At 40.7% G+C, this 24,522-nt stretch overlaps 1 protein-coding gene across 1 annotated transcript; it reads left to right on the top strand.

Moving 5' to 3' along the window:
* The first annotated feature begins 155 nt into the window (after window positions 1-155).
* Window positions 156-24,039, top strand: LRRC66 (leucine rich repeat containing 66). Its single transcript, XM_007075899.3, has 6 exons — window positions 156-280; window positions 1,950-2,008; window positions 2,277-2,777; window positions 14,334-14,503; window positions 20,241-20,430; window positions 21,626-24,039. Exons 3-6 carry the CDS (start codon window positions 2,282-2,284, stop codon window positions 23,857-23,859), a joined length of 3,090 nt encoding a protein of 1,029 aa, XP_007075961.3. The 5' UTR covers window positions 156-280; window positions 1,950-2,008; window positions 2,277-2,281; the 3' UTR covers window positions 23,860-24,039.
* Window positions 24,040-24,522: the final 483 nt, after the last annotated feature.

A 24,522-nucleotide genomic window follows, 5' to 3' on the forward strand; every position in this document is an offset into this window, starting at 1 on the left:
TTACAGTTCGAAGCTGTCCAGTTCCTGTCTGGACAGTCCTACCCTCTGTGCATTGCAGAATGTCTCTCGAGTGGCTCCTCCCTCAGTGTTCCAGGGGAATATGTGCCCTGTCACTGTGGCAAGAGGCCAGAGCCTGAAGGATGAAAGGGCGAAGGTTTGCCACGGGGTGGGCAGACAGGCTCCAAAGGCAGATGGGTGGAGCCTCAAAGGCTCAGGTCTAAATCCCCACCTGGCTAGATCCAGATAGAAGACTGTTGGCACACTACCTAAGAACCACAAGGTATGCCTTAGAAACTGTTACCGTTGTTGCCTTCCTCCTACACCTTCCTCCTACAACTACCTTCTGCTTTTGTCTTTTAATTGTTTTCACTTCTTTTTTTAAGAATTGCCTCTTTGGTTTCTGTTGTACTTTGTTTCTTCTACTGTCTTCTCCCTCTCTCACCCTCTGACACACCCAGTATCTCTAACTGCTTCCTCATACTTAGCCTTGAATGTGTCCATTTAAAGACTGACATTTTACCTAATTGTGTCCAGTTTCGTCGGAAAGTTTTTCTGGAGTTCACTGTGGTTCCTTACCTAATACATAGAAGTTTGTAGTATATATAATTTTTCTTTATAAATTAGCATCTTTCACTTTAAGACCTAAAATTATCCTTATCTAGCTTTTTTTTTGAATTCAAATCTATTAGTATATAAATCTCTTCAACTTTGAAGGAACCAGGTCAATGAAAATCTAACTTACGCCCCCATAAGTATTTTTCAATCACATGTTTCTCAAGTAATGTGCCTGTGAATAATGACTAAATTTTTTTTATTGTTCATATTGTTACATTAACTTGGTATACAATTGTATTTACAATGACTGCAGCTTTGAATACAGAAATATCTTTCTGGCTGTACAGATTAATTCAAGTTCTGGTATTGTCTGAGAGGCACGTTATAAAAATAAATCACTCCTCCATGCTGTAGGGCACCTTTACGCTTCGTGGCCATGTGTACCTGGATATAGGTGCCCTTCAAAAGTAGGAGAATTGACCTTGTATAAAACTAAAGTTTAAAAGTTACATGTTAAATTTCACTCCATGCACTTACTCATCCAAACAACATAGTGACAGATGACAGACTATTGAAAATATAAAACTTGGGGGACAGCAGGGAGAGATTTATATATGTAGTTCTTCTAGTCCTTAAAAAAATCAAGCAAGAGTTTCTTTTGTGAATTGAGAGAGGGAGAGAGAGAGAAAGAAACATGGACCTTCTGGGAGCATACAGTCTTTTGAGGAGTTTACTATCCCATTTTCTTTAAAATATTTTTGTGCATACATTTGGCCATTGTAATTTGTAGAGGCTTATTTTGAAATTTTCAGTTTCTTCTCAATCTTTGGTGAAAAAGATACGTATGTTTCTATATCTTATTACATCTTCGTGGTTCTGATGCAGAACATCCTTTTTATAACCCATTTTGTTTATGTTGCATCTAAATAATTTCAAAAGAATTTGAAAAGTTATAAAAAATTTAATGCTAAAAAATCAAGAGTCTATGTGGATCCTGAGAAACTTAACAGAAGACCATGGGGAGGGGAAGGGGGAAAAAAAGGGAGGGAAGCAAACCATAAGAGACTCTTAAAAACTGAGAATAAACTGAGGGTTGATAGGTGGGAGGGAGGGGAAAGTGGGTGATGGGTATTGAGGAAGGCACCTGTTGGGATGAACACTGGGTGTTGTATGGAAACCAGCTTGACAATAAATTTCATATCAAAAAAATAAAAAATCAAGAGTCTCCTTTGTGAGTTGAACTTTCCATCCATACAGTTCACAGTTTAGTGTAACCGGATGGCTTGTTACTCACATAATAAACCACATAGCTGATTACAGGTTGTAGATAAGCGTAATAGACTTTGCTCAGTACTAATGACCAACAAGAAAACAGAAGTCTTTAATCTTGGTAGGTTTCCCTCACTCCGAAGAAAACCGCAGGCTGAATGTTCCTGGAAAAGCAGACACAGAGGTGAGGCCCAAGTGAATATGTATTTTCTGAAAAATCAGGGGAGTTCTTACTTTAAGATGTCACATAAATGTAATTGTAGACTATAACTATAACATGTTTTTAGCTGTCTTTTTAATGCCCCAATTTCTAAGAAATCCTTCACTTAAATTGGCAATCAAGGCAAGATAATTTTCCTAAATCTTAAATTGAAAATTGAATTTTCTGTTTATTCACTGTTAATTTTTACATACGTTATTTTGAATAAGTCAATTCATTTTCCCTTCTCTAGGCATTATGAAAAACCTGCATTTCAGAGCCATAACAATGCTAATAGGTCTTTATTTTACTGGAACAATGGCAAACCCATCAAGGAAAAGCAGTATTTCATTCAATTCTGAGTGCCAACGGAAGGGATATATTCTGACAAATTGTTCTTTTACTGGAGTGCATGATACACCTGTGGACAGACCACAGACAGCGGCCACAGGGGATACAAGTGCCCGTTTCTTTAGGGCTCTCTTACAGTCCCCCATGAAAAAAGGAGACTGCAATATAAAACATCTGGACCTCAGTAACAATCTCTTTTCAAAAATAACCATAAGCCCCCTTGCACACTTCCATGCTTTGGAAATACTAAACCTCAGCAACAGTTCCCTCTGCTCCGTCTGGTTGGATGTACCCAGTCCTAAGTCACCACGGCAGAAACGCCGCAGACGCAGCTTGAGACGTGGGCTTGCATTTCTACAGCTGTTAATTCTTCGAAGAAACAAACTCCGTGACATTCCCAAGGGTAAGTACAATTTTAAAAGATGGACTAGCCCAAGAAACAATGAGTATGTGGAGAGTTCATGTTTTATGCCCATTGGAATTCCATGGTGGTTTTCAGATTTGAGGAAATAGCTGAAAGTAAACCAATTTTATCAGAACAAATAAATGAGTTCCTTAGTGGAATTTCAAGTTATAATATGTGGAATTCATAGTGAATGCAATTTAATCTCCCATTATTATAACTTACATTAATGTGATGTAGATTTGTCGAGAGATACTAGGAACTATTTAAGTGCTAAATAATCAGGTTTTTAAATTACTTTATCATATACATGTTACTTAATATAGAAAAGCACTAAGGAATAACTAGTTCATATACTTTCAATATTTAGCACAATTCAAATTAAGTATGTTGCCATATTTATAATTTTTCTTTTCTTAGAATACATTTTCTGCTTGTCTAGTTGCCCTCCAAATGTAGACTAGAAATATGCTGATGTTATATAATCAATATGTACAGTTTCTGATTCAGATCAAAATCAGAATTCTTCATCCTGGTTTCTAACAGGATACTCCACATATCCTGCTGTTATAATAAATTTTCATCCATTCTGACATTCAGTAGTCTACACATTGGAGCTCTTTAAGGAATCACCAATGTTTTAATAAGAAAATGTGTCAGATTCATAATCCCTAGCTTCCTTTGCCATTTTTTATATTCAAGAGTGCTAAAACAATTTCCTTTCCTTGTTTGTTTTTAGGCTTGGTCACTGTTTGCTAAGTACTTACTTTATATGAGACGCTATACTAAAAAAGAAAGTGTAAGGATATTGTCATTTTTTTCCTCCATCCCAAATTATGCATATTTAATTTTTCTTATTTTCAATTCTTTCATATTTCATTGATTTGCTCTTTCTCCAGCTTCTGGTCTGTTTTAAGCATCATTTTGAAAATAATAGCCTGGCAAGTGAAGGAATGATTATCCCAGGCACCATATCAACAGAATTGTGTAAGAAGGGGAAGGAGTCTCCTTTCCCTAAGCTTTTCCATAAAAACAATTTGCAGGATTTTCAGTGTAAAGTATAAACTAATTGCACCTTATTTTATAATTTTTTGTATTATTATTTTTAAAAAACCTATTATTTGTAGAGCATTAGGAATTAAAAATTTTTTAAACTGAAGACCCTCGTGTAACACAGTTGATCCTTGAACAATGCAGTTTGAAGTATGCAGGCCCACCTATACATGGATTTTTTAAATATATAAATACAGTAGAGTACTGTATATCTTTTCTTTTTTATGGCTTTCTTAATAACGTTTTCTCAATATTACTTTATTGTAGGAATATAGTATATAATACATATACAAAATATTATTTGACTTTAAAAAAAAATTTTTTTAATGTTTTATTTTTGAGACCGAGAGAGAGACAGAGTGTGAGTGGGGAGGGGCAGAGAGAGAGGGAGACACAGAATCCGAAGCAGGCTCCAGGCTCTGAGCTGTCAACACAGAGCCCGACGCGGTGCTTGAACCCACAAACTGTGAGATCATGACCTGAGCTGAAGTCTGATGCTTAACCGACGAGCCACCCAGGCACCCCTATTTGACTTTCTTTTATGGGTAAGGCTTCCAGTCAATGACAGGCTTTTAGTAGTTTGGGGGGAGTCAAAGTTATATATAAACTTTTTACTGTGCTGGGGGTCAATACCCCTAAATCCTGTATAGTTCAAGGGCCAACTGTATATATTAAGGTCTTTCTTTATGTGTCTATAGATATTTTGCTTTCAAAGTTGGATCATACTTTGCATAATATTTAATAATTCATATTTTCATATCACAGTATATTTTGAACATCTTTATATAATTAAGGAATCTCAAAAATAATATTTTAAATAACTGAATAGCTTTTATATGTACATATGTTATAATTGGATCGATCAAACAATATTTAGACTATTTCCATTTTGCTTGCTATAACTCTTTGATCATCATTATAGCTACATATATCCATATGATATAGCATATTTTTTAGCTAGTATGGTATATGTGAATTTCAACCCCACAAATTCAATTGTACTAACCTTCTATTGTCTATAAGTCAACATAATTTCTGATTCTGAGCCCCCATTCAGTTGAGGGTGGGATATAGAGATACTTGCACTTGACATCAGTCTTTCATGGGCTTTCCTCTGCCTTTCTCCAAATTTGTACCACAGCTCTATCTAGAATCTTCTACTCAGACAAGGCATCAAAGTATCTGTGTGTGTGTTTGTGCATATGTGTGTGTGTGTGTACATGAGTGTGTATGTGTGTGTGTGTGTATGTGTGTATCCCTTACTCCTGTCAGGCAGAGAACATTAAAATTTTTCAGTTTGGAGAAGATTCTTCCCACTTTTTATTTTTTTTAAACCCTCTGTCTAGGGGCACCTGGGTGGCTCAGTCGGTTGAACGTCCAACTCTTGATTTCAGTTCAGGTCATGACCTCACAGTTTGTGAGTTCAAGCCCTGCATCAGGCTCTGTACTGACAGCATGGAGCCTGCTTGGGATTCTCTGTCCCTCTCTCTGCCCCTCCCCGCTCTCACTCTCTCTCAAAATAAATAAATAAATAGACTTAAAAAAACACACACACTCAACAACCTCTATCTAGATCTAGAAATTCTTTTCCTCTAAAGGTTTAGGCCTTTAGAAAACAAAAACCAGGAAGACTTGTAGACTCCTCTACTTTCTGCCCCCCACTGTGACTCCCTGGGGTCAGAACCTACCTTCTGCTTGAATGGGGAGAAATGGAAAGAGAGAAATAGAGATAAAAGATTAATATCTCAAAATATTACCCCACCACTGAACATATCTCCTTAAGGCGGACAAATTCCCCAGAGCTAATTAGAGGTTGGAGGGAATACAATTCCATTTAGGACCCAACACCCCTGTAAGATGCACATACAGCCCATCTTTGTTTTCCAAGTTCAATTTCTGCCTCCCAAAATACCAGGAAAAATATTAAACTTGCAAAGGAGGGAAAAATGTGAAATGAGCAAATCCTGTATCTGAGTTTCTATTAGAAGTCTAGCAAATGCAACCATAGAGAGATTAATGAAACCAATAGATGATGGAAGACCAATGTAAGCCCTGAATCTAACTGGATATAATTCAGAGTTCTTTTATCCATAGCATTGTGTGATTTGAATTATTTTCCCATAATCATCATACATTTCAGTTGAGTCCCCTGTAACATCCTTTTGCTGTTCTGGGATTCTGTAACTGTGGTTTACTGACTCTGATTTTGAAATCCTATCTTGGGGAGAAAAAGCTGGTAAATGAGAGGTGCTTCCTAGAGTACCATTCTATTTCTGACCTCCCCTTTTTTTTTATTCCTTTGTTTAACCCTATTTAAAGGTAACATTTGGGGGTGCCTGGCTGACTCAGTAGAGCATGCTGCTCTTGATCCTGGGGTTGTAAGTTTGAGCCCTACGTTAAAAAAAAAAAAAAAAAAAAAAAAACTTTTTTTAAAGGTAACATCTGGATAATGTAATTTACTCATAGAATTGTTGTGAGGATTAGTAAAGGAAAAAATGTATTTCCAGAACCTAACTTAACATGGTATTTGGCATAATAAATGGTAGCTATTAAAGTGTGTGAAAAGTCCTTTGTATACTTGTAAAGTGCTTTGCAAATATTAGTTATTTTTACTCTCTTGGCACAAGTTGAGAATAGCAGTCTATTTAGAAACAAATTGTAATTATAAATTCCGTTTTGTCTAAATCTCAAGCTATCTTTTGAAATGTTAAATAACTATTGTAGTAGATGGAACCCCTAGCCCACTATAATTCACAAGCAGAGAATCATTTGTGTTTAACTATTTATATAAGTGCTTGCACTCATCTAAAAGAATAATAAATTAGAGGTTCTCAGAAAGTAGCAATCAAGCAACTGGCCTGTAACACATGCGTACTTTTATAAATCATGCCTCACGACTTAAAATGGTGACAGTTTATAGAACCAATGAAAAGTTGCTTTCAGGAAAGCCCACCTTCGGACACTGACTAACCCAGTGTCAACTGATCGCCTATCTTCAGAATCACATGTGATGTCACCCACAAGCTTCATGTTGGGAAAAACACCCAGAGGAGGTGCCAGCCAATGCAATTTACAAAACAGTAGCTAGCCGTGACTTTAACCTTACTAATGATGCCACCTTCCTCCTATATTTTTGGAATGCAGCATTAATAACAGAAAAATCAGTTTTAAAACATTTACAACAGTGGAATCAATCTCCAGTTATACTATCCCACCTTCATCACGTGACTGGAGTGCCTGGAAATGTCTAAGGGCCAACATTTTACTGGGATTCCAATTAGGTTGACCAGATTTGACAGCCTGACATTAACACACTAAAAATTTGTTTGGTAAAAACAAAAGTATGTTGTATTCTTTTAAATTTTTTTAAATGTTTGTTTAGTTTTGAGAGACAGAGAGAGCCTGACTGAGAGAAGGGCAGAGAGAGAGGAAGAAACAGAATCCGAAGCAGGCTCCAGACTCTGAGCTGTCAGCACAGATCCTGACAAGGGGCTCGAACTCATGAATCGTGAGATTGTAACCTGAGCTGAAGTCAGATGCTTAACCTACTGAGCCACCCAAGCAACCCTAGTACTCTTTTAATTTTTAGGGAATTGAATATTGCCTGCTGATTGTTATTGGATTATGGAAATACCAACAAGCTGTATTCTCAAAACCAAGTCGGGTTCTAAAATAACAAAATGAAATGTATCTCATTAAGCTAAGAGGGCAAGGTCTTTGGCTCATGTATATAAAATAGACCACATTGAGGGCTGACCTTATAAATCAGTACCTGTCTAGGACCATTCCAGACTCTTCCAATTCTTAATACTCTTTGAACTCAAAGCAATAACCCCTGAATATCATTGTTTTACATTATCAAGTTATCACTCTTAGGAGAGCATTTAAAGAGGTTGATAGTCCAAAGGAATGTTTCTAAGGCAATTTAATGTCTGGGCATACCTTCTGTGGTCTTGCTTCTAATAGACACTGAAATAATTTCTTAGAAATAATAAAACACCTCTGGCTTCTTAAATGCAAAGGCTAATCAGATTCCTGGCTCCCATGGCTTATGTGATCATCAGAAAGCAGTTCAATAAATAATTCCATCCCCACAAAAGTGCCTCCATATTTTCTTCCCAGTGTTTGACTCTAGCCTCCTGAAACATGGAATCTACCCTCTGATGTCCAAGCCCCAGCCATGAATGTACTTCTCAGCCTCTTTCATTCACCTGAGCATCCCCTCAACATTGATTCACATGCTAAATTTTTAAAAGAACATATTTTCCCCCATCAAGAAACACAGACAAGTATCTTATTTTTTTAATATAATTTATTGTCAAATTGGCTTACATACAACACCTAGTGCTCATCCCAACAAATGCCCTCCTCAATGCCCATCACCTACTTTCCCCTCTTCCCCACCCCCCATCAACCCTCAGTTTGCTTTCTGTATTTAAGAGTCTCTTATGGTTTGCCTCCCTCTCTGTTTGTAACTATTTTTCCCCTTTCCCTTCCCCCATGGTCTTTTGTCAAGTTTCTCAAGATCCATATATGAGTGAAAACATATGGTATCTATCTTTTGCTGACTGACTTATTTCACTCAGCATAATACCCTCCAGTTCCATCCATGTTGCTGCAAATGGCATGATTTCATTCTTTCTTGTTGCCAAGTAGTATTTCATTGTATATATAAGCCACACCTTTATCCATTCATCAGTTGATGGGCATTTTAGGCTCTTTCCATAATTTCACAGCCAAGTATCTTGGAGTTTACTCAAATTTCCCAACTCTGTCTTGGGAGACCCTAAACAAACAAAGTCATTTATAGGACCCGCACTAGTTCTTTCCATAAAATTAAACCTTAATTCTCTAAAATTGGAAGTAGGTGGAAATTCTTCACGTAGGAGGCATAACTGAACTCAACAGTCTTAATTCCCATCTACAGAAGTTTTCCTTCCTCTTGGGGATCTTAGCTTGATATTATGAAGGGAATCAAATAAGGGGGTATCCTCGTAACTCTCTGCCTTCAAAATCCCCACACCCCCCCCTTATGCTTAGGATGTTCTGGTCCCACCCTTCTTATTTACTCTTATACTCTTCTATGCTTCTATACTTCTTGTATTAATTAACATAAGTATTAGACTTCTGTTAATTGACCTTAAACAAGTCACTTAAGCTATGAAAAACTGCTTGGTTCTTATTTTTAACTGAAGATAATGGCATATACAGGGAGGATGCGAGGGTTAGAGATGGTGTTTGTAAATACTTGAACACACAGAGTGATGGTGTATGTAAAATATTTCTCAGTCCCTGGGACACAATAGGTGCTCAAAAATGGCAGTACCCCTCTAGTGCCTTTTGATCACCTTGAGGCTCTAATTCTATTTCCCATCCCAGTCTTTGCTATGATGGTCACTTCTGTGATTTGAGGCACAATGGGTAACTGAGGGTGATTTCCCTTCTCTTTCTGCAAAAGTTCAGAGTTTATGTGAAGTTCAGAGCACTCATCAACAATCTTGTCCCCGCTGCTCAGGCTTCTGTAAGTCTAGACATTGTTGGAGCCTCCTGCTTCTCCATGTTCTGAGCACTCTTTTGATCCGTCCTCTGACTTTCTGAACCACCCTGATCTGCGAGACCATCACCACTATCAAGATAAGGAATTATCCATCACACCCAAAAGTTTCCTCGTGTCTCTTCATAATCTATCTTTCCTACTCATCCTCTCTCCTCTGCCCAAGTAGCCACTGATCCCCTTTCTCACACTATAGATTTGTTTACATTTTCTAGAATTTTATATTAATGCAATCCTATGATATGTACTTTTATTTTGGGTATAGCTTCTTGCATTCAGCATAATTATTTTGAGATTCATCCATGGTGTTGTATGTATTAAAAGTTCATTCCTTTTCAGTGACAGAATTCCATTGTGTGGATATGCGTTTACCGGTCAGTGGACACTTAGGCTATCTTTGTTAGCTATTATAAATAAAGATGCTAGCTAAAGGGTTGGAGAAAGATAAAGCATTAGATAAACACTAGTCAAAAGAAAAGTAGAGGAGGTACATTAATTTTAGACAAAGGAGACTTGAGCATAAGGAAAATTATCAGGGATCAAGCACTACATAAAGGGGATAAAGGGGCCAATTTTTGAAGAAGACATAATAACTTTAAACATGAATGCACCTAACAGAGAATCAAATATATGAGGAAAAAACTGACAACTGAAAAGAAAAATAGACAAATCTGCTGTAGCTGGAGACTTCCAACACTCGCCTGTCAATTGATAGATTAAGCAGGCAAGTAATCAATGAGGATGCAGTTGACTTGAATATCACCACCAATCAACTTGATCTAATTGACATGTATACAATACTCCCTCCAACAACAGTAGAATACACATTTTTTTCAAGCTTCTACGAAACATTTACCAAGACAGACCATATTCTGGTCCATAAAACCCATCGTAACAAACTTGAATAAACAGAAATCGTACTTCCTAAACTCCACATATTAAGTGAAATCATATGGTATTTGTCTTTCTCTGACTGACTTATTTTGCTTAGCATAATACACTCTAGTTCCATCCATGTCATTGAAAATGGCAAGATTTCATTCTTTTTGATGTCTGAATAATTGTCCATTGTGTATGTGTGTGTGTGTGTGTGTGTGTGTGTATAGTGTTACTCTATATAGAGTGTGTTTGTGTATGTGTATACTTTGCAAAATATACTCTCAGATTACAATGGAATTAAACTAGAAATCAGTAACAGAAAGCTGCAAAACCCTCAAATCTCTGGAAACTAAACAACACATTTCTAGATAAGACATGTATCACAGAAGAAGTCTCAAGAAGGATTTGAAAATATTTTAAGCTAAGTGAAATGAAAATGCACTTATCAAAATATGTGGGATGTGGCAAAAGCAGTGGCTAGAGGGAAATTTATAGCATTAAAACCACCCATTGGAAGAAAAGTCTAAAATCAATAATGTGACTTTCCACCTAGGGAAATTAAAGAAATGAGATCAATGTAAACCTAAAGCAAGCAGAAGAAAAGAAATAATAGAAATTGCAGCAGAAATCAATGAAATTTAAAACAGTTAAAATCCACAAAACCAAAATGTGTTTCTTTGAAAAGATAAATAAAATTGATAATCCTCTAGCCAAGCTAACCAAGAAAAAAAATAAGACACAAATGGCCAGTCTCAGACGTAAAAGAGGGATCATCACTACTGTTTCTATTGATGTTAAAAGAATAATGAAACAAAGTCTTTGTGGCCAATATATGCTTTCATTTCTCTTGGGAAAATAACCTAGGCATAGAATGGCTGATTTGTATGTTAAGTAGATGTTTAACTTTTGAAGAAATTGCCAGTGTTGTATGAAGTCACAGTGTCATTTTAAATTCCCACTAGCATTATGTAAGAATTTCAGTTGTCCTACATCCTTACCCACACGAAGTATGGTCAATCTTTTTAATTTCAGCCATACTAATTAACTATTAAGCTTTTAGTGTTCTTTATATATACTGGATATAAGACTTTTCACAGATACGTGATTTGCAAATATTTTCTCCCAGTCTGTGGCTTGAGTATTTATTATTTTAACAATGTCTTTCAAAGAGCAGAATTTTTAATTTGGGGGAAGTACAGTTCATCTGTTAGCATATAAATTGTGTTTTGGTGTCATATCTAAGATATCTTTGCCTAATCCAAAGTCACAAAGATATTTCCCCTATATTTTCTTCTAGAAGTTTTATAACTTTACTTTTTTACATTTTAAGTTTATGATCTATTTACATGTAGGTTTAAATATAGGTTTCACAGCTAGGTTTATGATAGTTTTAAAATAGTCTGGGTTAATTTTTGTACATAGTATGAATAGCATATAGAAGTTTTAAAGATATGCAATTATTCCAGTGCCATTTGCAGGAAAGACTATTTTTTCCATCCTTTAACATGTATCCTATTCATGTTTTCATAGTTAAAGTGGGTTTCTTGTAGGAATCATACAGTTGACCCTTGAATTTTTATCCAAACGGAGTATCTCTGCCTTTTAATTGGTGTTTTTAGACTATTATTTATGCCTATCATATTTATATTTTTTTCCATTTGTTCCTTCTATTCTTAGTTCCCCCTTTTCCCTTTGCCTATTTTGCATTAATGGTGTATTTTTGAAATTAATCCTCTTTATCTGCTTTCTAGCCATAATTCTTTGCTGTTGCTGTGCTGTTTTAGGGGTTGCTTTGGGGTTTTTGATATACATCCTAACATCACAGTCTGTTTTTTATGTGGTATTATACCACTTGCCTATAACACAAGAAACTTACAACAGTATTCTTTCATTTAATTTCCCCTGATCTTTGTGCTAGTATTGCCATTCATTTGCCACTACATATTTTTTCTTTAAACATGGGCCTGCCCGTGTCTTTTTTTTTTTTTTTTTTTTTTTATGAAGTGTCCATGGTTAAACAGTAATGGTTACGAGATCTGAGTTTCAATCCGAGCTCCACAGCTCCACCTACTATGACATTAGGCAAGTTCCTAACTTCACTGCGCCTAGGTTTTGTCATTTACAAGACGGTAACAGCTCCCAGGGCTTTATGAGGCTCAAAAGGACATGTTTGTGACATGCTTAGGGCATAAAGAGAGTGTACAATTACATAGGAGTTTTACAATGATTTCTTCCCTCCACTGGACTCCTAGGGTACACGTTCAATTCAGTTAAGCAGTGAGTTACTATAGGGAACTATGGGCTCACATCCATATATAGGCCAGGTAAGCGTCATGACAATGTTAAGGAAACTATAGTTGCTTTCATATTGGTGTCTTATGCTGCATTTTTTTTTCTCGCAGACCCATATGTTTGTAAATGAAAATGTGTAGGAATATTCTTCACTCCACGAAGAAACTTATTTTTTTCCAGGGGTTATATTCAAAATACTTAACAACTGGACTGTAGCCTGGGCTTTCCAGTTGCATGCCTCCTGGCCATCGTGATGGAGCAGAGTCCTGCTTTGGTGGGGGGTGGACATTGCAGGGGAGGGGACTCACTGAGGTGCCTAGGGTCATGTGGCATCACAGGAGAGCTCTGCAATCATTATTTACAAACCAATATGGAAGCACTTCTTAGTAGCATCTGCCAGCTGAATATCAGCCTTGGTTCTCTCCCATTTGTTTTTTTTTTTTTAAACAGGCAGCTTCTTGACCTATCCTTTGTTTTCCCGGTTTTAATAGAGGCATGAGTACAAAGAAATCATCTTCTGTAAGTGTCTGCCCCATCTAAAGCAGGCAGCCCTCATTTGGCTCTCACCAAACACTGTCTTGTGCCAGTTGGAACTTCAGCTTTTTCAAGAGAAGCTAGAAATGCAAATTTTTGTATTGCATCTTTATTGTTAGTTCAATAATTTTTAAATCTCTGAGGTCAAACACCGTAATCTCTGGCTTATTGAATACATATTATATTCCAGGCATGGCAGGAGTTCACAAAGATGTGAATTCTGCCCTGAAGGGACTGGTCACCTAATGGAGAGGCTGATGGACAAATAACAGTTACTTTTATAGTAGGATGGTGAGGATGTAGCTGCCTGTATAACTGGAAACTTTTTCTTGTATGTCTTATCACTCAGTCAGACACAAGGGCTCTATGCTCTATTTGTCCTCAGCACTATGTGCCTTGCTCTTAATGTTTTGATTGAGCTGTCCTCCTGATCTCTTATTTCACCTGTATGGCTGATGTGAACATATGATAACATGGATGGACAGCTATTTGAAGTAGGTCATCCTCTCTCTGCATGGTCAGTCTGATTACGAGGTCCTTGCAGACAGTACAGAGGAACAAACCCTTCTGGAATTGAACCAGCCTGCTCTATTAGGTAGTGGTTGGTTAAAGACTCAAAGTACATGTGAGAACAGAGTGGAAGGAAACGTAAAAATGAAGGGCTGCCTTATGAGACTCAGACGAGTAATCGAATTTGGAAGTCTGCGAGGACAGGCACCTCCTTCTCCGCCTTTATTTTCTGGACCAAATGGGCCTCCTGGTTACTCTCTGGAGTCAAGTGAAATACAAAGACAGAGACCAAAACCCAGTTAGATTATTTTGTCAGAAAACAAAATCTAGCTACAACTTACTACCTATGAAACATACATGAATGCCTAGTAATGTTCATAGTATCAACAATACCTCTGGAGTGTTCCTAGTACTGATCGTTTGGTTCATCTCCTTCCTGGGCTTTTTCTCTGCTTGCTCAGAACATATGTATCTGGTTTGCATGTGGCTTTTTCCCCAAGAATGTTGGAATCCTACTCTCTGCTGCTCTGCAACTTGACCTTTCCCCTCCCGCTCCCTCGGTCCCCCCTTCTCTTTCAGACGGAACAGTATGTTGGGGTACAGTTGTACCGTGCTTTGTCCAGCCACCTCTCCACTGAGAACCACGTAGGGTGACTCCACTTTTTCACCATGATAAACAATGCGACAGTAAATATCACCCATTTATATTTTAATTTGCTTTTTATTTTTAACAGGACTGTGGAAACTGAAGTCATTACAGAGTTTGGACCTGTCGTTCAATGGGATATCACAGATAGGTTTGTCTGACTTTCGTAACTGCCTACGGCTGGAGAACCTCAACTTAAAGAGCAACAAAATATTCAGAATTCATCCAGGAGCCTTCAAGGACCTCAAGAAGTTACAGGTTATAAAATGACTTTTAGAGTATTCCAATATGTAGCCATATGGGCAATTACATTAGAAGAATATTTCTATTGAAATATTCCCCATACCCAGGAGTACTGGCTGTTAGTCAAAAAGGATAAGTCTATTTAAGCATCTGACTTCGGCTCAGATCATGATCTCACGGTTTGTGGGTTCGAGCCCCACGTTGGGAGCTCGGAGCCTGGAGCCTGTTTCGGATTCTGCATCTCCCTCTCTCTGTTCCTCCTCTGCTCTCACTCTGTCTCTCTCTCCCTCAAAAATAAAGATTAAAGATTAATTTAAAACATTTTTTTTTTAAATCAAATGCCTCAGTCATGGACATGAGTGTTATTCAAACATATTACCCAGCACCAAGAATTGGCACATTATTTTTCTAAATCAAACTAAACCCAGTTCCAAGTTACCACTTACCAGCTGGCAAGAAATTAAATTGGAGTTATAATCGAGGCCCCCTCCCTGAGCTGCAAGGTGGGTCAAAGGCCACTGGGGTCTTGTGCAATCTGGAGCACTTGGGGAGGTTCCCCTGAGCCACGCTGGTCAATGCTGAGATGTCAGCAACCCAGGATGACATGGGGCCCTGAAGGCCTGTGACACTGTTGCTTCCAAACCCAAGCTAGGCACTAAATACAAAAATGATAGTAACAACAGCTCATGCTTGTACATTACTTACCACATGCCACATACTGTTCTGCACGTTAGACCCATCCATCCTGGAGTCTCTACGTCACATTTTGGAGCCAGAACACCTGTCTCTCAGGCACTTTGCAATGAATCTCACTGAAGAACTGACAGCTGGGAGGGGGAAGCATCCCAAAGCCCTGCTCTGGGCCCGGCAGCTTCCGTCCCTTCCCCAAGCACTGTCCTCCACCTCCCTCTTCTCTGAGGGATATTGTAAAATCCTCCCACAGTACTCCTTTAGAGAGGCTGAGGGGCCTCCAGTGTGACATCTAGCGATGTCTCAGGAAGAGACTTAGTGCCCCGTATCCTCTGTCACCCTCACTCTTCATGTAGGCCAGCATCGTTCGAGAGAAACACACTGTGAGCCAGGTATGCAGTTTTAGAGGCTCTAGTCACTAGATTCAGAAGGTAAAAATAAGTAGGTGAATTTCGTTTGGTAATGCATATTTTTATTATTTAAAAAAAATTTTTTTTATGTTTATTTTTGAGAGAGAGACAGAGCGTGAGTGGGGGAGGGGCAGAGAGACGGAGACACAAAATCCAAAACAGGCTCCAGGCTCTGAGCTGTCAGCACAGCACCCGACGCGGGGCTCGAACCCACGAACCGCGAGATCGTGACCTGAGCCGAAGCTGGACGCTCAACTGACTGAGCCACCCAGGTGCCCCTGGTAAAATATTTTTTAACCCGGTATACCCAAATATTATTTTTTACAAATATAAAGTTATGTAATCAATATAAAAATTATTAATGAGCTATTTCACATTGTTAAACCCTGGTGTATATTATTCACACCCATATCCCAATTTAACTAGTCACAGGTCAGTGCTCTAAAGCCACATGGGTGGTTAGTGGCCGTCAGATTAGACAGCAGCACCATAGCTGATTTTTCTCAATTTTATGACAAGTGTTATTCAAGTATTGCTGCAAGACAAATTTCCAACTGCCCCCTTTCAACCAGGGTCCCCCAAGTCCCTCCACTATTGAAGGGAGACCAGTAAAGTGGTGGTGAGGTGAGTGGACCCTGGGGTCAGCTGCCTGAGTTGAAACCGAAGCTCTGCCACTTTGCAGCCCCACAATCTTAGGCAAGTGACCCAATGTCTCCGTGCCTCAGTTTTCTCATTTGAAAAAACAGAGATGACTTCATTCCTTTCTCATAGAATGTTGTGAGAATTAAATGTTTGAATGCACATAAAGTGCTTTGAACAGTATTTGGAATATAGCAAGCTCTCTTTTTTAATGTTTATTTATTTATTTTGAGAGAGAGAGAGGGAAAACCCCAAGCAGGCTCCGCACTGTCAGTGCAGAGCCTGATGCGGGGCTTGATCTTACGAACCACGAGATAGCGACCTGAGCCAAAATCAAGAGTCAGATGCTTGGCCGACTGAGCCATCCAGGCGCCCCAAGCTCTTTATAATCATAGACTACATATAGAAATTCTAAAGTGGCCACGGTATCCCACTAGTTTAACATACAAATCTGCTTGTGCCACTTCTTGTTAGAACCCCTCCTAAGCTTTCGCAACAAGAGCTTAGCCCCCGCCTGCCTCTCCAGCCTCATTGCAAACCACTCTCCCCTTGCTCACTGCACTCCTTCTGTCTTCACACTAAGGCCTCCCCACTTGCTGATCCTTTGGAAGAGCTAACTCTTATGAATCCCTCCAATGTCACTTCCTCAAGGAAGCCTTCCCGGGGCCTCCAGATTGAATTAGTTGCCCATTTATATACACTTATAATATGCTATGCTTTTTCCTTATTGCATTCATCACAACAGAAATCATCATTTAGTTTTAGGGATGGTTAGTTGTTAATGCCTACCTCCCCATAATCCTTACGCTCCTTGAGGACATACGCCATAATCTATTTTGTTTTCTAGTGCTTTGCATATGTCTAATTCACAACACATATTTTAAAACACTTGTCGAGCAAAGCAATGAATAAGTAGATGATCATGAACAGGTGTATTAGTTACCTATTGCTGTGTAACAATTACTACCAATTTAGCAGTCCCAAACCCCACATTATCTCATAACTTGCGGGGTCAGGAAGCCAGGCAGGGTCCCTTGTCCTTTGCTAAGGCTACTTCAAGAGGCTGCAGTCAAGGTGTTGGCTAGGGTTGGAAGCTCACCTGAAGGTCCAGCTGGAGATGAATTCACTTCCAAGCTCATGTGGTTGTTGACAAGACTCAGTTCCTGTGAGCTGTTGAACAATTCCTTACCGGCTGTCAGCCGAAGCCTCCCCTCAGTTCCATGCCATGGGGGCCTCTCCATAGAGCAGTTCACAGCATAGCAACTTGCTTTAGAGCCTGAAGGACAGAGCCTGCCAGCAAGAAAAACATTACAATCTAATACAATGTGATTATGGGAGTGACATCACATTGCTTTTGCCATATTCTGTTGCTTAGAACCAAGTTACAGGCCCTGCCCACGCTCTAGGGGAGGAGACCACTCAAGGGTGTGAATACCAGGAGGCACGATCGCTGGGGACCATCTTTGCCACAGTATTGATCAGAGCAGATGAGAAAGTGCTCCCCGATTCACCACAAATAGGTTGCCAGATTGCCTGGGAACCTCGTTTAACACACTGGATACTGATTATAAGTGTATTTGTGTATGTAATTGCCCTATGTCTGTTTTTATCTCCTGTGCATTTTTGCTGTGCTTCATTAGTGTTCCGTAGCTCGCATGCAACAGATGCTACAGGCCAACTAAAAACCAGCCCCAGAAATGTTTTCAATCCTCTGTAATTCTTGCTTCACCTGACCTGCCCAGAATCATACAATTTCTCCTTCTCCATTATCCCTTCTCCGTGTTTGGCAAGAACTCTAAAAACTGATTTTGGAACTCGATGGATATATTTGGTACCAGAAAGCTGAATATTAAAATAGATGTTTTCTTCTTTTTCAGGAGATGTATTTAATACTTGCACTATGCTATGTGTTTTCCCGTGAGGGCATCTTTCCAGAAGCCAGATAGATTTTTCAAAGCATACAGTCATCATCGTGTTTAGATAGAATGAGATCTATGTAAACTGACATTTCAGATTAGCATTCTGTATCTTTCCCGTTCTTCCTAGATGCAGTGATTTGTGGAGCTATATTAGGTGCCTCCCAATCTTTCTGTAACGTACACCCCTTTCAGATGTTGGTGGATGGCTTCTTTCTTTAGCCAAATTGGACTGTTCTGCTTTCATCTTTTCTCAGAAATTACTCCTCCTGAATCATTTGATTCGTTTTCTGTCCTTGCTTCAGTTTTGTTTTCAGTCCCATGATTTGTAATATAATAAGATGCTAGGGTGACAAAAATGTAGATAATGCACTAAAAAGAAAGTAACCAGCTGAAAACCATCAGAGGATTTCACTCTGTTGCTGAGGAGGGGTACAGAAGAAAGCTATTGGTCCCAGGCCAGGCCGGGCCAAGCAAAGTGGTTTAATTTTCTCCCTATCCCCCTCCTGGTCTCCTACTTCCTATTTTTGGCAACCTTCCCTTGGGAGTCAAGACTGCTTGGTTACTCAACACTGGAAAGGTTGCCCTCACTACCTAAGTTCAGGGAGAATTCCGATTCTACCTGTAGTGGTCTTAGGAATTTATATAGCCCAAGATATCAGTGCTGTTTTTTTCCCCTGATGTTTAGAAAACAATTGACCTGGATAACATTCAGTCTCTCTGGCTTTCATCCATGGCCCACTTTCCTTTTTTTTTTTTTTTTCCTTCCAGCAAGGTTTGCATTTTCTCTTTTACGATTTTCTGTTCTTCTAATGACTACCTGCGCCTCCTCAAGCCCCACCTCTGCCTCCCGCTGCCTCCCCCCACCCACCCAGCCCTGCACTCCAGTGCAGTGGGAGATCAGGCTCTGAGAGAGCGTTTCCAGAGTGGAAGGCGCACGGCTGTGGGGCTAGATCAGCTCTCAACTCTGCCATTTCATTCATTCATTGCTTTCTCCATTATTTACTGAGTACCTGCCATGTACCAGGCCCTAGTAGCAGGGGCTAGGTGGTAAGTACTGTGTGACCTAGCCCAGTTTCCTCCTCTGAGGAAGCTTTGGGGAGGATTGGAGATAATGCATGTGAAGCGCCTGATGGAAGGCCTGGTACCCAGCAGCACTCGGCCAATAGTAGCTAGAGCTACACCCAACTGCTCTTCCTGCCGTATCGTGTCACGGCCATATCCAACTTCAGCAGATCTGGCTCTGTGTTTCTAGAGCCACCGAATCCTTTTTGTTTCCCAGGTTCCCCTTCATTTCTTTTCTTTTCTTTTTTTTTTTTAATGTTTATTTATTTTGAGAGAGAACACGTGGGAGCAGGGGAGGGGCAGAGAGATTGGGAGAGAGGATCCCAAGCAGGCTCTGTGCTCACAGCACAGAGCCCGACGTGGGGCTCTGTCTCACAAACTGTGATATCACGGCCTGAGCCAAAATCAAGAGTCAGACGCTTAACCGACTGAGCCACCCCGGCGTCTCTCCCCTTCATTTCTGATCAAACTAGAAAAATTAGTCATCTTGTGTATACTAGGTATCCATGGATGCAGGGAAATGTACTACTACCCTTGAGATAATAGTTGATGCAAAAGATCTCTTTGCTACTTCTGGTCAACCACAGTTCTGTGTTCTATGCACTCATCATCCAGCATCTTCTGTCACTTTCAAGATCACAGTGCTTCTAGAAATTCTAGATCTAGTATCTAATTCTAGACCTTGATAACAACAGGAAGTCTAAGTTTTATCTAATAGTTCAAATCATAGTAGAGAAGAAAGGGAAAATGATTAGGCATCTAATATAGGTAGGCACAATACTTAAAGCTTTCACATTCATTTAATCCTTACAACAACCCTAGGGGGTAGGTTCCTAAAAAGTGAACAGTTTGCTGAGGCTGATAGAGTTGCTAGGGGCAGAACAGAAATTTAAACCCAGTATTCTCTAACTCTCACATCAGTACAAAATTCATATTGTCTCCATACCAATGTACGCAATATCTGTATTGTTTATTTTGTCTCCAAATGTCTTTTATTCACAGACTGTTCTAAATTTGTTCCTTCTCAAGCAGGTTGTAGACCTCAGCAACAATGTTCTCACCACCATCCTGCCAATGATGCTCATTGCTCTAGAATTTCCCCATCTGGAGGTGGACTTGGCTGATAATCGATGGCAGTGTGACCATAGTGTGGCAGCCTTCCAAAATTTCATTTCTGAATCCTGGAGGAAAACATGGAATATAATTTGCAGCCAGTCTGTAGGTAAGTCAGTGGTGCCTCTTTTTCCTGAAATGTTCCAGCCGAACTGAAAAAAAAAAAAAAAAAAAAAAAGTCCATGAAAAATTTAGTCTCATTTGAAACGGTGACAGTCTCCCTAAAGCAAAAATGTTGATTATGGCATTAAGTCAGCCACACACTGTGTCACAGAATCATCACTGCTACCTATTTCTCTCACTTCATGAATAATTTTCTTCACAGGGTCAAAGAAACCTAGTTTAAATAGCTCAGAAACAATTAGATTTGGTCAAAAACAGAAATTTCACCAGAAGAGAAAGCCCCAAAATGTCGCATTTTTATCCCAATTCTTAACAAATATTTGATCAAAGAACGAACTTTTAAAATGTGAAACATGATTATTTAAAGTGCTTGCCCCTGAAAATAACACTGTATGTTAACTATACCGGAATTAAAATAAAATAAAATAAAATAAAATAAAATACTTCCTAACCCTCTGAAAAGATATTCCTATAGATAAACAAAACATACATATTTCAAAAATATACTTTTCTTTGATTTGTTCCCTGACACTTTCCCCAAATGCTAGACCACATTACTAGAGTTGAGCATTCTGAAAACCTTTTTTTGCCATTAACTATCTTGGCTAAAGATCCCAAACCCCTCCTGGTTGTGGGATGGGAAGTGTTTTTCAGTGAGCCCTGGGCTCTGTTCTGTTCACGGCTGCACTAAAGGACAAGCAAGGCCGTGCTTACCAGGTTTAGAAGAAATCCACGAAGACCACAGAGAAGTCTTAACGTTAGCCGTGGGAAAGATAATGGTGCACGTGGGCAGAGCCAGGGCAGGCCTTGCAGGGCCCTGATGGAACGTTCTCGGAAATGTGTGGCAGGGGAGGATGCGGAGGAAGGAGGAGCGACGCAGCTGTCCCCTCAAGTCTGGCTTCTTTCCTCCCCTGGGCAGCAGTCGGGCAAGAAGTCTAAGAAACACCCAGCCTCCTGGGCCTACGAGTAGCAGACCTAAGCCAGACAGCCACGTGCACAAGCGCAGGGAGCCGCAGACATCCTATTGGCATTAGACAGTTGCCTGATCCATCAGTAAGGCTGCTTATACGCTTCAGATGTAGTTAGATAGGGCACTGAGGAGGACTCACGCAAGCTTCTGAAGCCACCAGAGCCCTCCTTCAGTGTCCACTCACTGTGCGTTTCCCCCACCCCACTTGCAGGGAACGAGGAGGCCTACCGGTGGACTCCCCAAAGAATTTCCAGGGACACCCGCCTTCCTCTCGTTACTATGAATCATATGAAAAGCCTCATAGCAGGCAGAGCCGAGCGGCCCCAGGAGGGACCATCCGAGCACTTTTCCACCCCGGGGAGCAAGGACCCTGCCGGCACCCACCCCAGTGAGAAGCGGAGCCGGCTGCCGAGATGGGTCAGGAGCCCCGTAAAGGAGGAGGCTTCCCAGGACCTCACCCTGGCGGTGTGCCTGGCGGTGTTCATCACGTTCTTCGTGGCTTTCTGCCTGGGGGCTTTTGCCAGGCCTTTCCTGGACAGACTGTGGCAACAGAGGTGCGGACACAAAAGGCCCAGTTCAGATAACGCGTACTCCAACGAGGGCTTCTGTATGGACATCGAAGCTGCAGGCAACACCCAGGGCCTGAGGACAGACCTGCCCCTCCGTGAGAAGCAGACCCCTGCAGGCCCCGATGCTGCTGCCCTCCCCGACAGAATTCTTTCTGGCAGCCGGCAGAGCAGGGGACCGTGCGGGGACCACAGTGGCCCTGGGAGTGGAAAGGATGACGTACTTCTGAGTGACAGCGAGGCCTGCTCCACTCTCCGAGGACAGACAAATGCCGATCATAAGGAACCAACTCCTGCAGGACAGGATCACATCTACCAGAAAGATGTTTTTGGAGAAATAAATTATGCGACGGTGGCCCAGGAAGATTCTCTCAGCGAGCACTCAGTGGGTGTTCCTGCGGCAGCTGGCAGATTGCTAACTGTCTCTGGATCAATTCATAGTGATTCGGATGAATTCAACGCACCACTCTCACAAGGAATGACAGCTTCTCTCTCTAAAATGCAAGCATGTACGAAAGCACAGAGGACTGCAGAGAACGAGAAAAGAGGGGACACCGAATGGTTACCTTCGGAGTTTTCGGAGGAAATGCAAGTGAGCGTTTACACGAATCTGCTGGACACACAGCAGCAGAGGCTCACGAGGGCCAGTGCTGAGGAGGGGCTTCCCGCCTGCTCCAGCGAGGTCACACTCAGTGACCCAGGAGAGATGAACCCATCCCCACCAGTCCTTCCTCCGGGATGGGGCCGTGACCTGCGTGTCACGCCCGCTAACACGGAACCAGAGCAGAAACATGCTCCTTGTGACCCTCGGTGCGAGCTGGACAGCAACTACGATTCTGATGAAGGGTCTTTATTTACCCTCAGTTCAAGTTCAGATGATGAAAGAAATGTGACCGAAGAAGAGGCACATGGCGAAGAGAGCCACAGGGCCAGCGGGCCCCCAGAGGACAAGGACTCAGGGGTGAGGAAGGACAATGTTACATCATTAGAGGATCCTGAGGCCTACAGCACTTTCCAGAAGATTCTGGGGAAATGTGAGAATCAGGAGGATCGTTTTGAAAAACCTCTCATTTTTGGACCAGACTCTGGTTTATACGAGACTCATCTGGAAAGTGCCTCTAACACTCGTACAGTTGAGGATGCCTTGACCTTGCCTGGATCACCAGGCAATAGTCCCCTCAGGGACGAGATCGCAGGCAAGGTCACTTATGATTATGCCACAGCTCTCCAATCTGAGGCAGTAGAGTGGCAGTGCTCACTTAGAGACTTAGAATTTTTCAGTGTAGGTGTCTTACCACAAAAACCATCATGTTCTCCTGAAGCTCCCTCAGATTCTGATAAGAGTGACTGTCATGAAAGAGACTCAGATATTTACAAATACGAACCTTGCATTCAGGGGAGAAACACAGCTCAAAATGATACTCCTCTCAAGGTCACTACAGGTGAAAACTTAAGACCCTCACCACAAAATCCTGAAGGGGTCAACATGAATTCCCACCCGATAGACACTGATGCAAATGAGGGGTTGATCCGTCCTCTTGAGGACTATGATTCCAGGAAGGTTATAAGCCAAACTCTATTGTTACAGTCCTGTGGTGACGAGCCAGCTCTTCAGTGTGAAAGAGAAGAGAGGGATTATACTGAAAACAGTTCCAGGAGCCAGGGGCCGTTGTTACAAGAGCCTCCAAATGAAACCAGTTCAGTAGGAGCACAGGAGCCCTTTGGTGATAGAGACTGGGGTACATATTCACAGAATGTGTCGCAGTCAGAAAAGGAGCACTGTAACGTCTCTACTCAAATGCAGACCCAGAACAACCTGTTGGGAGTTGGCTCTCTGTGTGAGGACCAGCTCTACTACGACAGAGACCAGGACATTTGAAAGTCAAACAGAACTCAAATAGCATTTTAGTATAGACCGAAGCACCGGACAGAACGGCTCTGCACAAAAGTCATCACAGCTTTTGAGAGGTCGATCATGAAACTACAAAGTTGGGGGGGATTCAGAGTAACTCTAAATTGTTTTTTTTTTTTCCCATAAGTTATGTTAAAAGAGGGACCATTTTGTAGACCAAACAGTAAATTAAAAATCAGTCTTCAAGAAGAGACGTGATATGTTTTGTACAAGGAAAAGATCCTCTGCCATTATCTTCAACTATTTCTTCCTTAGTGTGACTGTCCAATCTGGGCTGTCAGGAGCTGTGGTCTTCTGTTCATTCTCCACTTCTCTGGCATTTTCTCCTTTTCCTTTCTGACACTCCTTCCCACCTCTGCATGCCCTCTCAAAGAGCATTCCTCAAGGATCTCTTCCCAGTTTTTCTTACACACCACTCTCCTGGGACCCCGCTGTTTCACAACAGATCCATACAGATGGCGCCTGCATCTGTACAATGAGGCCCAGCCCCACCTCCCAAGCTTCAGACTCACATTCTCAACCCCAATGGCCCAAATCCACATAGATCATCCTGGGACCTAAAATTCATCATTTTCCTTCACAAACATGGTCTCTCACATTCTCTTTCTTGGTCAATAGCATCACAACATC

Source organism: Panthera tigris, chromosome B1 (genome assembly GCF_018350195.1).
Source record: "Panthera tigris isolate Pti1 chromosome B1, P.tigris_Pti1_mat1.1, whole genome shotgun sequence".
In the NCBI taxonomy this organism is placed as follows: Eukaryota; Metazoa; Chordata; class Mammalia; order Carnivora; family Felidae; genus Panthera; species Panthera tigris.

What these genes read in the sequence shown, in the direction of transcription:
- LRRC66 (XM_007075899.3), top strand. Translation starts at nt 2,282, where the DNA reads ATGAAAAACCTGCATTTCAGAGCCATAACAATGCTAATAGGTCTTTAT. An exon ending in ACTCCGTGACATTCCCAAGG is followed by an intron (nt 2,778 to 14,333) that starts GTAAGTACAATT and finishes TATTTTTAACAG; the next exon opens with GACTGTGGAAACTGAAGTCA. An exon ending in AGGACCTCAAGAAGTTACAG is followed by an intron (nt 14,504 to 20,240) that starts GTTATAAAATGA and finishes CTTCTCAAGCAG; the next exon opens with GTTGTAGACCTCAGCAACAA.